The sequence below is a fragment of the Protopterus annectens genome, chromosome 3.part0, assembly GCF_019279795.1.
Source record: "Protopterus annectens isolate FY-2018-M chromosome 3.part0, PAN1.0, whole genome shotgun sequence".
In the NCBI taxonomy this organism is placed as follows: Eukaryota; Metazoa; Chordata; order Ceratodontiformes; family Protopteridae; genus Protopterus; species Protopterus annectens.
In genome coordinates this window covers 1,671,887,271-1,671,901,990 of record NC_056731.1, presented here as the reverse complement: position 1 = coordinate 1,671,901,990, position 14,720 = coordinate 1,671,887,271, and the positions used below count along the sequence as shown (strand labels likewise).

The window sequence follows — 14,720 nt, the reverse complement described above, 5'->3', positions numbered from 1 at the left end:
GACACTGAATACAAACCTCCTTTCTCCCGCCCTCTCACTCTACCACCCCTCCCTCCCTTTCTCTCTCTCTCTCTGTCTCACTCTGCACCCCCCCCCCCCCCCCCCCAACACACACATGCACTCTGCATAAATAGCACAGTAACTCTGCATACAAACATACTCAAGTCATAAGGGAGCGCTAGTCTACGCTTGTAAGTCGCACATTCTCCCCCCTCACTGCTACAGAAAGATATATATATTGCTAGAAGCAAAACAGTTGGGGGAGGGAAGTCCAACAGCAAAGACTTGCAGAACTGCCAGGAGACATAAAAAGTTGTGTCCCAACTAACAGCTCAGCGTGACTGGCTGTGAAACCACGTCCGCGCTTAGCCATAGAGAAGATATAGAACCCCAAGCTTTGTGCAACAGCCTGTTGCATGTTGTCCCAAATAATTACAATGTCAACTTACTAAAACTTAGGATAAACCAGGGAAAAGTGCCCTATGTTTCAAACTGTTTAAAATTTAAACTTGAAAGTGTAATAGTGTAAACATTTTCACAGAAAAAGGGTACATGTTATGTCCTAAAACCCTAGAACTTCTCAAGGTCATTGTGTAACCAGTCTCAAGGGAACCTGGATTTTCAAAGCTACTGGCATTACTTTAAGGCACTTCTTTCAAGGAACTGCTAACATCAGAGCAGAGGATGTCAGCAGTTTTTCTACAGGTACTTGCCTGGGTGCTCTTGTCTACCTTGCTGGAGACGGGCGGCAGCAGCAGTGGACAGCGTTGGGTTGGCACTGGGATTGACAGCAGTGGCCGGCGATACAGCCGCATGCAGCATGGGTCCTGCGTGTACACATTCATCTTGCCCGAACACCCTGGGGACAGTGGCAACTGTCGGGAAAGTGGGGGCAGTAGTGGCAACCCCCCGGAATACAGCCTCAACTCGCTGCAGAGGGACGCCCCGCAGATGCAGAATTTGGAGTCCACGCACAAACTCCAACAACTGGAGCAAGTGATGGAGAACTACACGCACTGGCTGCGCAAGGTGAGTCCATCCTGACTCACCTTTTCTTAGCAAAGCAGAATCCATGCAGTTTGTCCTAGAAAAACGTTTTCCCTAAGTTAAGCGAATTCAAGTTGTTTAAAAAAAGAGGGTGTACGAGACCAGATTTAAAGAGGCGATCCATTTCTGAAACACTAGTATTTTACTAATTTTGCAGGTTTAGCAGGCGATTTCCGCTGTCACATATTATAATGGTACTGCAGGCGTGCTATTTGCTGATGTGACTGTGCATTACGTAGATTACTTTCAGCTTCTTACGTATTCACATTAAAAACACGTATGCACGCTTTTCTTAAGACAAAAGAATTTCACCCTTAAATTATTTGCATTCTTCCTATTACAAAAGTCTGACCTGTTACCATTTAAACAGGTATGTGAAATAATAGTAGCCTTGAACAGTAGTCTCACCGCATATTCCCTTTAGTTGGTGAAACAGTGTACCCTCGATAGTAAACACTGAGATAAGTAAGAAGTAAAGTTAATTAAGAACTGCTGAGGTTACCCAGTTATATCAGTTTCGTGCTTTTGATAGGAAGAAAACTGTCAGTCTGGTCATATTTTGAATGAAAAAAAGAGTGCATCAGTAAATGGTGAATTTCAAATTTTCAGCGCTACTGCATGCACACGGCAAATGGAGGTATAATTATGAAATTAAACAAATAGAATACGAACTCCTCCTTGTTTTGTGCAAGGCTGATTTGTGTATTTTACTCATAATGTCTGAATTTTGCTCGACAGGTATATAAGTTACTGGTATTAGAACTGCAGAAATAAACATTACTATGTTTTGATAAAGCATTTGTTGGTGTATGCAGGAGGTAGGTGCAAGGGTTAGGGACCAACGCTGAGATCATCTTCACTTTTAACAGTATAGCCTGAACAAAAACTCAGCACTGTTGTTTGCAGAAACTTTTCAGGTTCAGAAATATTTGTTTGGACTGGGGTGTAGATGACTGCTTGGGTCTCTAGGGTAGATGAATATTGCAGAAAATCAAGCTTAAAAGTGAAGTCACCAAATGTTGCTTGCATAATATTATAAAGTACCCTCAATGTTACAACTGGTAAACTGTTTAAGAGATAGTCAGTATGGAAAACTCAGACAGGTTGCAGCTCTGGACAGTGTTGGAAGATGAAACATTAATTTCTGAGTTATTCTCACTGGGGCGAGTGATGACCTTTAGGTTCTTTATGGATTATATTTTCAATGTTAGCAAAAAAAAATGAAACCAATTAAATAAGGATTAAATAAAGTGTAGACTAATAGCATACTAACTTCTATATAAAGTTGCGTATAAAAACTCTAAGGGCTATATAATTCTGCAGATGAGTTTTTTTATATATTCCTGTCATTTTTAGTAGGTATTTAGAAATTAAAAAAAAAGTATCTGCTAAAGTACCAAAACATAAGATGTCATTGTCACAGACACTGATTTTCCAGTTTTCCAGGTAAAATACCAGTAAATATCAAATTTGCTCTGTACGAGTATTGGTGAAAAAAATGATTTTCACAGAATTTGGCATTTTAGACCATAGCACTCATTCATTACAACCTATATTTCTTTTCACTTTTATTGCCTACAACAGTGTACCTAAAATCTGTTTCAATTTTTCATATATATAGATGAAGTGGAAAATTGCAACAAACCCATGGTATGATACCCTCAGTTTAAAAAATCATGGCTATAATTCCTGGATTCCATCTCAGGAAAACATAATTTCATTTTTGAGGACTATAATTTAGTGTCCCTTGTAACTGTTTTCAGCTATCGCATAGGTGAAAAAGTATGGTAAATGGTGGTACGAAAAGAGAATGGGAAAGCATACATTGTATGGTATGGGACCTGGTGAATGTTATTGTTTCCATTAATTTAAGATATTACTGTTGCTTATCATAAGCAGTAACCATGGGACACTCTGCATAAATAATATTGAAATATTCTCACTGCAAGTACATCAAATTTATTACCTTGTGAAATACTTTATTGGTGTCATATGCTTGTCTGAAATGTAATCCACTAAGCTCTGAAGTAAATTGTTTTTATGCAATGCATTTTATGTGTCCTACAAGAATTAAGACAGGAGTATATGCCACTGGAGTAAAAGGGAGTGAAATGGATTCAAGTTTCACATCTTAAAATGCAACAATACTAAATTCTTCACATGAATCATGCAGACGTTTTAAATGTTACTTTATACACTATTTGGAATATGGAATAACATTTCTTTGACTGGATTTAATTAATAATTCCCTTGTCTAGAATTTTTCTTTCATTATTTTTCAATGTATAAGATGTCATCAGTGGAGAATATGCTTATCTGCAATATTGCTATATCATTGTACATTATTTATTGCACAAAATAGCAGTCACTGAACAATGAGCTCTCCAAGATACCCACAGTTTTGCATTTTTGGATAAAGAAGAACTCAGGAAAATGGTAGCCTTAGAAAAGATTACAAAAACATTTCTGGTGGTAGGTTCGCACATAACATTTGACTGATGCTTTTGTCTCCCCAATCTCTTTCTCTATTTGACTAAGAAGAGAACTGCTACAACACAGACATGCTACAGGTTGGTGGTTTCAATATTAATTATGTGAACCATCGTAGGTACTTACTAGGCTACTGATCTGTGCAGATCTTAAGAAGCATGACCTTACATTCCCTTGGTAGTTTTTCATCCTTATATTTTGCATGTGAATAACCCAGAGGTAGGCAGAGCAAATATATGATGGGACATTTACTTGTTGCTCCTATCCATGATGGACATGGGTTTTAAACCAAGAGTCAATTGGCAGTTTTCCATCCATTCATCCAAATAACATTTGAACAAAGTAAGGGAAGTACTTTGCTTTACTTGGGATTCTCTATGATGCATAGCTGTCCCGATAACATGTTCTATTTATGTTGCAAAAGATAATGAGAGGCCTATCAGGTTACCTAAAATATTACTTTCATTAGGTTAAGTAGAACATGGTTATTCATCTAGGCATGTCAGTAGAGTCAAGGCAGTTCTAAACATATGATTTCACAGAATTCTACAAATCAAGTGGCCTTCTTCATTAACCACAGCCTAATTGCCTGCAGCCTATACTCCGGACTTTCCAAGTATCTTGCAAATTGCAGATGTCTTGCTTCCATCTTTGTTGTACACTTTATTCAGTCCCTTTCTGAACTAGGCGTTTCACATTTCTAGGCTTTATGCATGACTGATGATGTTGTTGATAATTTTAACATGTTTGTCAGAAAAAGTAAACTTATACCTGCATGGCTAGGCTTTAAATGTCCCTTGTGATCATTAGCCTAGTAAACACCTATTAACCTATGAACATATACTCATTTATTTTCAAAGATTCACTCATAAGTGCACCACCCATGTTTTAAAGCAGTTAGCCTAACAAATGTACTAGGAGCAATTCCCAGGAGTCTGTCAAGAATTATGTTTGTATAATTGTCTTTCTTGCAATTGAAAGGAAACATCTTCATCAGGAGATATTGTTTTCACTGGCAATAGTCTCTTAGAAAAAAAAATGGTCTTCTTATCTGTGGAGAGTCATGTTTTCCCCGAGCTGAATTCAGGCACATGACTTATCCTTCTGACTAGTTCTTGTGTAGTCCTGCCTCCCAGTTCGGTCACTAACTTTAATCTGTTATCTGGTGTCCAAAGCTAAGTTGGAAGGGTTAGCTGATGAGAATATCTAATGCACTACTCAGTTTGGTGGTGGTGAAATTTGTTGTTTATTTGTATAAACTTTGTTAAGTGGGGTAGTGGAGTGATACCAAGTAGAACCATTCTAGCCACAGCCAGTGGAATACAACAGAAAAATAGCAGAAAATTGTACAGCAGAATAAAGAGCATTCAGCATAGTTACATTTACTTCACATGCATGATGAATGATGGTAACATTATGTCATATATTGCAATCTTGGCAGCACATTTAGGCAACCTTGTATATGTATATATATATATATATATATGTGTGTGTGTGTATATACTTATGTTCAACGAATACACATTTTTTCAAAAAACAGAAGTACGAACCCATTTCATCAAAAGTGCACATAACTGAAAGAGTATTTTCATGAAGTGCACTTTCATAAACAATTGGATCACCAAACCAGACATAAAAAAAAAACAAACACTGCACCACCAAAGCACAGTACAGTGTGGGTAAGGAAATATACCCATTTCCCCACTGTAGTGTGATCTCAGGGTTAGTATATATATATATATATATATATAATAGTGGGGATATGGGGGGGTGGGCTAAAGCATGTTTGCAGTGTTTTTTTCTTTATGTCTCATTCGGTGAACTGGTGTTTGCGAAAGTGCAGTTTTGGTTACATGCAATTTGCTCACATGGGTTCCTACTTCTGTTTTTTGAAAAAAATGTGTTTTTGTTGAACAGAAGTAGATGAAGATATATATATATATATATATATATATATATATATATATATATATATATATATATTGTATATGGGTCTACTTCACATAATCGAACATCCAGATGTTCGACTTTCATATGGCCGAGACCATATGATCAAACATTTCAATGTTCAACAATGTGAAAAAAACAAAAAAACAAAACTAAACAGTGCTAGCAAGGGTGCAAGCTCCCCTACATCCACCCCCCCCGCTGTTTAAATATACCAACTCTGAGATTGCACTAAATTACAGTAAAGGGAAATCTTCCCATTATGTGCCCTATGGAGATCCCCATTCAGACAATTCGAACTTTTAAAAGTTTGATCATATGGTCTCGGCCATATGAAAGTCGAGCTTTTAAAAGTTCGACCATCTGAAGGGGACCCATATATGTATGTGTATATATATATATATATATATATATATATATATATATATATGTGTGTGTGTGTGTGTGTGTGTGTGTCTGTGTGTGTGTGTGTGTGTGTGTGTGTGTGTGTGTGTGTGTGTGTGTGTGTGCGTGAGTGTGTGTGTGTGTGTGTGTGTATGTGTCTGTATGTATGTAGGTTTACCATCAAAATGTCAATCGCATATTGTCGACACCATTAATGCAAACTCCGAACTGCGACTTTTGAAAATGTCAAACATCGGTATTCTGAACCGCAAAATTTCACCCCCTTTTTGACCCATGTTAGCACTTGCTTTTAGGTGTAGAGTGGTCAGAAATGTCGACATTCTGTATTTTTGTGACATTCTGAGCAATGGCATTACAGATTTCGCATAAAGGAGTTGACAGTATGCACATTTGACCTTTGGGTGATCAACATTTTGATGGTAAACCATATCTATACATATATATGTGTGTTTGTGTGTGTGTGTGTGTGTGTATTTATGTATATATATATATATATATATATATATATATATATATATATATATATATGTATATATGTGTGTGTGTGTGTGTGTGTGTGTGTGTGTGTGTATAAAAACACATTTCACATGTTTAGTCAAAAAGTTTCTTTAATCATTGACTTTTCTCTGTATGAAAATCATTGGTGGTACAGTTTATCAAATTGTATCACAGCTGAGGTGTCTCTTCCTTGCTTTGTGGCTTGTGACTGTGGAGTTAGTACATATAAATTCCAGGGCTGTATAGCCCTCCACATCAAAGGTGTGGGGATGAAGTCTCCCCATGTTAAAAGCAGTATTCAAAATATTCCCACAGGCAGGGGAGGCATATTTTTAATTTACATAAGTACTTTTATGCCTTTAATGTTTTTACTTTAAATAAGTACTTTTATGTCTTTATGTATTTCATACTGCTATGGAGGGGGGGTTGCTTTGTTTTGGTTTTTGGTATTACTTTTGAAGTAAATGCATCTGTTAGGACACTGTTTTAGTGGTTTTATGTTCACTCATATATGTGTTGTATTGCTTAGATTGCTGTATTGAGTGTTGCATCTTTTACTGGTTATAGTCTTTTGTGGAATGATTGTAAATGTTAAGTGTTGCATTAATTTGTGATCATTTTCTTTGCTGTAAGACATAGTTAAAACTGATCAGTGTATTGTGATTTGTTCAACAAATGTAGCAATGTATTCTTATAAACATATGTGCATCATTGTAAAACTTTACAACTTTGTTTATCTTGGCACTGTTAAACAGACAATTTCACAACAGAAGTACAATCCAAATACACTTATATTTAACGAGTTACTTTCACATGTACATTGCTGAGAAGCTTTGCAGCATTGTTATCATGGCACCGTTAATGTGAAGAGAAATATGGGATTAGCTGATGAGAGTGCCCAGGCATTTAAAATCCTGCACCTTGGGTACACACAGCTGGTGGTAGGTAAGGATCTGGAGAATAGCACTACACTGTTGGATTGTGAATTGTGTATTGTTTTTCACTGCTAGGAAGAGAGGAAGTAGTATGATTGTACAGAGTTTCAGAGGTGTAGCTAGGTTACTTGGTGCCCTTCGAGCTGGTCCCCCCCCCAACTCTGATTTGAGGAGCAAAAAAAAATAATAATAATAATTCTTCTGCTCTGAAACCATAGTAAACTGCTTGTTCCAAGTATATCAGGCTGCTTGCTCTAGTTAAAGTACCACTTCACCTGTGACTGCTGATACAGTATTGGCATTCATTTCTGAATATTGGTTGTACACCACTGCCAACACTGACACCGCCTAGAACCTTGCACTCTGGACAAGCACCCATTCATCCTACCCAAGCTATACCTCTATACATTTTAATGCATTGGGTTGAGCAGCAAGGTATCTATGCATTTTTTTACAGGGTGGCCATCTGTCTCCTTGCAGTTTGGTGCAGTGGTGTTCTAATTTATGGAGTCAGGAGAACTAAGTGACAGACTTGGTTGGATATTGTCTGAAGATCTTTAAATATTTCATGGAGGTGCAGGCTAGAAGAGTTAATTTATGCTCTAATTCTGATTGGAGTAAGCTTTTGCCCATAGTCCTCTTACCTTCAGGTGTGAGGTAATGGGCAATTTTGCAGCAACTACAAAGGGCAAAGTTAATTTTGCCTTTTAACATTGTTTATAAGCAGTGCCACATTTAGTCATGGGGCCAAGGTGACACCAATGTATTTGAATGATAGCAGTAATAGTTTGTTATCACAGGAGATTGGGAAAGAGAGAAGTTGTCGTTTATTTAGGTTTTTGGAGGCTTCTAATGAATGTAAGCATTTATTTATTTAGTGATGGAAGTTTATTTATTAACTGAGTATATCAGCTTCTGCAGAATAGCTTTATAGTTGGTGGCTGCAATATAGTAGACTAAGTTATCTGCGTAAATTATGACATCAGTCTCTTTCAGGTCTGAGGCAGGGCTAAGGAGAGTACCAGTCCAGTGATAAAACTGAGCTTTGTGGATAATGTGAATATTTTGAGGATTTAAAAGGGAACAGTAAGTTCTAAGTGCAAAGGTTCTGTTTTCTAAGCAGCTTGAGAACCATTGCATGGTAGAGAATCCAAAGCCTGCTTGGGCAAAGGAGATCTGTGTAGTTTATTGAATCAGAGGTTTTGGTGAAGGGGATAAAAAGACGTCTAGTGAGTTGTCCTTTTTTTCATGTATTAATGAGAATGGTGTCATTTAGGGCATGTAGGTGTCATTTAGCATATGTAGGTGTCATTTAGGGTATGTAGAGTGGTTTAAGTACTTCTGTATTTACTAAAATATGCTGTTGGGATCAGAGCATTTTATATTTATAGATGTAGTTTGTGAATTGGTTGTATATGGCTTTTTCTAGTACTTTACCTAGGTGAGGAAGTAGTGAAGCAGGCCAAAAATCCAATTTACTTTAGGGTTTACTAAGTTTAAGAATGGAGTAACTATTGCTTTCATCTAGATTTCAGGGGATATCAGCAGAATGATGGAAAGATTGAATAGGTGGTACAAGTATCTGCACTGAACGTGACCAAACTGTTTAACAAACCATAGGCAGGTACCATCTGGCACAGCAGAACCATGGCTGAGAAGAGATTGAATTAAATATTCAATGCCTTTTTGGATAATTCTCTAAAAATAAAGGCTTGCATGCATGGTTAAAGTAGGGGTAAATTCTGGATGTTTGTAGCTTGATATGCTCGTATGTGGGATGTTAGACAAATGAATTCTGTTGCAAACTTATTTGGTGTGAAAGTATGTGGATTGCTGTTTGTTTTAGTGCAACCTGTTAGTTTGGTTACTTCCATCCCAAATTTCTGGAGTTTAAGAACTGTTTATTATAAAAGTAAGTGGCTTTAGTGCAATGGACAAGTCTTTTTTTTTTTTTGGCTTGGGCTCATAAATAGATGTAGTTGTTATGGCCATAGGGTTACAGTATTTGTTGCCAATGTTTTCACATGGAGTCTCTTTGTCTGACTAAGAGTTTTAGTTTGGCAACCAACCATATGGCACAGGTGGCTTTATGTAGTCAGTATATGTAAAGGTAATATTATTTTTGGATACTCACTGGAGCAAAACTTAGAAAACTGGCAGCCTCATTAACGTTAAAGATGCTACAGTACTTGTCACCAATTAACATTGCTGTTCGTTTTAGAAAGTGTGCAAAAGATATACCATGATATTCACTAATATTTAGAGCAATGATGTACACTGTATTTTTTTTGTGATGGCTGGTTGAGCATTAGGATATCTAGAAATGTATTCTTATTAGTCTAAAAGTTATGTCTAGTTGGTTCATTTATTATTTGGCAGAGATTTTGGTCTCAAAGAATGCTGCTCGGGTAATATTTGCTTTGTCGTAGGAAGATTTTGTTCAAATATCCTGGAGTAATGAAGCATTTTTTTGCTCTGTGCTTGTTTTGTAGTACATCAGGCCATTGAGGTTAGAGTGAATGACTGGGGGTGGATAGCAGACTGTGCCTATAAGTAAAATGCTATGAAGGAGCATAAGTTCTATGATGAGCCATTTGCTGTCATATTCATCACCTTGCTGGCTAGGCTTACGTAGGCCCTTGGGCCAATATCCTAGTACCTACATATGAACCTATGAACCTATGATATAGCTATGATTTTTAAAATCAGTTTGTTTTGCTAGCTGCATGTAACCTCCTTCTCCTGGATCCTGTTTAGTTTTGGCAGATGCCTGAAAGGTTAGGAACATTGGCAGTTACCTATTTATTTGCTTTAAGCCAGGTTTCAGTGAGTGAAGAAATACTTGTGCCTTTATTTCTACTCCATAGACCTAGGTCAGTTTAGTCTAGTTTGCTGTTTATTCCAATGCAGTTTAATAGTCCTGTTTGAAAGTGTTTGGGACTTTTATTTATAGGAATGTGAGGTTGAAATGAGTGCTATTTTGAGAGGTCCTTGGCTGGTATGGACACTAACCTGTCACCTTCCCTGTATGAATTGTGGAAGGTGACATACTACTCTTGTAAAACTGTCTTTGCATATGTGAGCGCAGGGCATATATTCTTCATGTCAGCCATCATAAGTCTGATGGGTTGCCATCAAATTTCAATTTATGCTACAAATTGCAGTACAAAATTGATGTCTTTCTTAACAAAACTTTTAGCTGACACTATCTGTGGCACGTTAGTATTGCTGAAAGAGTACATTTAATCTGTCTATGACACTTGACTTTATGAATTTTAAAGTCCAGAAACCTTGTGCTTTGCTTTGTGAGCTCATGTCATCAAGTAGTTCTTCATCTGTTTGACTGAAGGATCTTATTCTTTTTTTTTTACTGTGTTGCTAGTCTATATCTTACACTCGTGTCACATTTCAAAGAACATTTTTCAATATTCACTTCTGATGTTATCACTATATAGCAAAATCATGGCAAGAACATGGTCATCATCATCATCATCTTCTTCTTCTTTCGGCTGTTCCCGTCAGGGGTCGCCACAGCAGATCATCTGTTTCCATTTCTTCCTGTCCTCTGCATCTTGCTCTGTCACACAAACCAGCTGCATGTCCTCTCTCACCACATCCATAAACTGTATCTTAGGTCTTCCTCTTTTCCTGTTACCTGGTAGCTTCATCCTTAGCATCTTTTTCCCAATATACTCAGCATCCCTCCTCAGCACATGTCCAAACCAATGTAATCGTGCCCCTCTGGCTTTGTCTCCAAAACTTCCAACCTGGGCTGACCCTCTAATATACTTATTCCTAAGCCTGTCCACACTCATCACATCCAGTGCAAATCTTAACATCTTTAACTCTGCCACATCCAGCTCTAACTCCTGCCTTTTTGTCAGTGCCACTGTCTCCAACCCATATAACATAGCTGGTCTCACTACCCTCTTGTAGACCTTCCCTTTCACTCTTACTGGTACTCGTCTGTCACAAAGCACTCCTGACACTCTTCTCCACCCACTCCATCCTGCCGGTATTCGCTTCTTCACCTCTCTTCTACAATCACCATTACTCTGAACTATTGTTCTTCTTTCAGCTTTTCCCAGTTAGGGGTCGCCACAGCAGAACTCCGGTCTGCTAATGATTGGCAGTAGATTTTTATGGTGCCGAGGTGCCAGCTCGATGCCCAACCTTCAGCGAAGGCACGCCTATTCACACATGTCTTTCAAATGCCACTCAACTGTGGGGAGGACATGCAGACTCCACACAGAAGGCGCTCCAGCCGAGAATCAAATGGGAGAACCTCTTGCTGTAAGGCAACAATGCTACCGCTGCACCACCACGGCTTATATTATTTACTTTTATTTATTTTATTTTACATTTGTTGACCGGGCTAGTCTAGCTGGATACATGTCCATTTTCAGTAGAGGCCCAGGGAGAAAAGCTCCAAAAGTAACATAAAAGGCAAATACAGATCAACAAATACATAAAATACAGAGTTATAGCAGATCAAGTTCTAGAATTATACAAGCATATGCAAGTCATGACAGGACGTACTAAAAATTGCCATAAAAGTTTAGGAGAAGTATATATATATATATATATATATATATATATATATATATATATATATTTTTTTTTTACCATGTATACACGTGGTGTAGTCAGTGGTGATAACATAGGAAGTAGGCATCAAATAGGTGGTGTACAGGAGATGGTCTAATATGCTGAATATATTAAAGTTTATTTGTGAAAAATGATATATATATATATTTTTTACTATGTATACACGTGGTGTAGTCAGTGGTGATATCATAGGAAGTAGGCTTCAAATAGGTGGTGTACAGGAGATGGTCTAATATGCTGAATATATTAAAGTTTATTTGTGAAAAATTATATTTTATTGATTTAGGAGTAAATAAAGAGAGTAGGAGTAAGAAAAAGTTTGAAAAGGAAGATTAATCAGGGTGAATGCCACTGCAGAGCCAGTGAGTCTTTAGGTATAGCATCAGTTTCTTTTTAAAGAGTGGAAGAGAGGTTAGTGTTGTTAGTTCAGGGGGTAGTAAATTCCATAGTTTTCCTACAGAGTTAGAGTACAGGGAGTCACCTGATGAGTTGTTGGACCTAGAAATGTTTATTAGTAGTTTGTTTGAGGAGCGCAGGTTTTTGAGGTTTTTGTAGGGTTCAATGATTGTGGAGAGTACTGGAGTGTTAGTGGGTAGATGCAGGGTCTTATGGACAGTTGCAAGCTGGAGATATTGGAGATGGTTAGCCAATTCAAGCCAGTCTAGTTGTTTTAGGTTAAGACAGTGATGAGTTCGGAAGGGAGAACCTGTAGCAAATCTTGCAATATTATTATAGGATGTAGCCAGCTTGTTGATGTTATTTTTAGAAAGATTGGTGTAAACAGGTGAGGCATACAGTAGAGATGACATTAAGTGGGTCTTGGCTATGGTGGTTCTAGCTACTGGTGTAAGGAATAACTTGATTCTATAGAGGGATCGAAGTTTTTTGTTGACTGATTTTATAGTATTGTTAATATGACTATCAAAGTTAAGGTTGTTGTCTATTGTTATTCCTAATAGTTTGGTGGTAGAGTCGGGAGAGATAACAGTGCCGTCACTGGATATAAGTGTGAAATGAATAGGGTTTGAATTACGAGTTGGCACGAAGAGTAATAGTTTAGTTTTTTTGGGGTTAAGGAGGAGGCAACGTTTAGAGAACCATTGTTCTATGGTGTTGAAAGCTTCTTGGGTAAGAGATTTAAGTTCAGTTTGAGTGGTGGCAGTGCAGATAATAGTGGAGTCATCTGCATATTGAATGCAGGTGGTGTTATGGAGTGCAGAGTGAAGGTCATTAATATAGATGGAGAATAGGAGTGGGCCTAAGATAGAGCCCTGTGGAACACCAAGAGTAATAGGAAGGTTATTTGAGAGATTATTTTGCCATAGTACAGCCTGTTGGTGGTTTTCAAGGTAGGATTTAAACCAATTTATGGCTGGTGTGCTGAGTGAGAGGGATTTCAGTATATGTAGTAGGAGTTGGTGATTAACCATATCAAAGGCTTTTGATAAGTCAATGAATATTGCAGAGGAAATAGCATTGTTATTACAGATTTTGTTTATGCTGTCAGTAAAGGATAGAAGGGCAGTGGTGGTACTATGGTAAGGACGGAATCCATGTTGACAGTTGGCGAGTATGTTATTATGCAGAAGGTGATGTAGTAGTTGTTTATGGATACATTTTTCCATAATTTTTGCTAGGGGGGATAGCAGAGCTATAGGACGAAAATTTGAATATTCATTGGAGTGGCCTCCTTTATGTAAAGGGATGATATGAGAAATTTTCCAGATTGATGGGATGGTTCCTTCACATATGGTTCTATTAATCAAAATGGAAATGGGGTAAGCAATGGCTTTAGCTCCTATTTGAAGGAATTCTGCTGGGAGTTTGTCAGCTGAGGGGGTAGTAGGTTGTAGTTTTTGGAGAAGGGAACAGATGAAAGAGGTAGGTATAGGTTGTAAATGAAATGGTGGGGGTGAGGGTGTGGTAGAGGAGGTAAATTTGAGGTATCAGGAGATAGATGGTTAGCAAGATTTTGGATGGCATTTGTGAAGAAAGAATTGAAGTCATTGGTAGTTTGAGAGGGGCTGTTTGGGTTGGAGCCAGTGGGGTTGGGAGTAAATGTTTGACCAGGGTGTAGGAGGTTATTAATGCTCGCCGAAAACTTTTGTGGTTCCTTGTGAAAGGAGTGCTGAAATTAATAGTTTTTCTTGTCTAATAGGATGGATTTTTTAGCTATATTTCTGTGTTGACGAAAGATTTGTTGATCTAAAGGATTTTTAGTAGAAAGCCATTTAGCCCAGGACTTGTTTCTGAGACAGATTAGTTGTCTAGTATTATTGGTAAGCCAAGGGGCTGGTTTAGTTTTATTTCTAACTGAGCGTGATGGGGTATGGTGGTCAAGGATATTAAGGAAAGTAGAATTGAAGTATTCTACTGCTTTGTTGATAGGGAGATCTTTTAATGGTGACCAATTGCATTGTTTAAGTTCATTTTGGAAAAGTTCTGAGTTGAATTGCTTTTTGGTGCGTAGTGTTCTAAATGAAGATGGGAAAGTTAGGTTGGTTTTATTTCTGATAATATAAGTGAGCAAGTGGTCACTTAGGTCTTCTGGGAGGGTTCCTGCTATAGATACTTGCTGGGGGTTATTAGTAAGTATCCAGTCCAAGGTACTTTCTTTGTTATTTGGTTTATTAGTTCTGGTGGGGGAGTTAATAGTTTGTGAGAAGCCATAAAGGTTGATATGTGAGGTTGGGATTGTGGTATTGCAGTTATTTCAGTCTACATTAAAGTCTCCTAGAACTATGGTTTCTTGTGGGGAGTTTATAGAAAGCCAGTTAAGAATATTTTTGA

The 14,720-nt window shown here is 37.7% G+C and overlaps 1 protein-coding gene across 1 annotated transcript in view; it reads left to right on the top strand.

Annotated features, from left to right (window-relative positions):
* The first annotated feature begins 230 nt into the window (after positions 1–230).
* Positions 231–14,720, top strand: part of ANGPT1 (angiopoietin 1) — a 1,835,232-nt gene continuing 1,820,742 nt past the window's right edge. Inside the window, exon 1 of the mRNA XM_044065710.1 lies at positions 231–1,029. Within this exon, the coding sequence (XP_043921645.1) occupies positions 685–1,029 (345 nt within the window). The 5' untranslated portion in view covers positions 231–684. The remainder of the gene's footprint in view (positions 1,030–14,720) is intronic.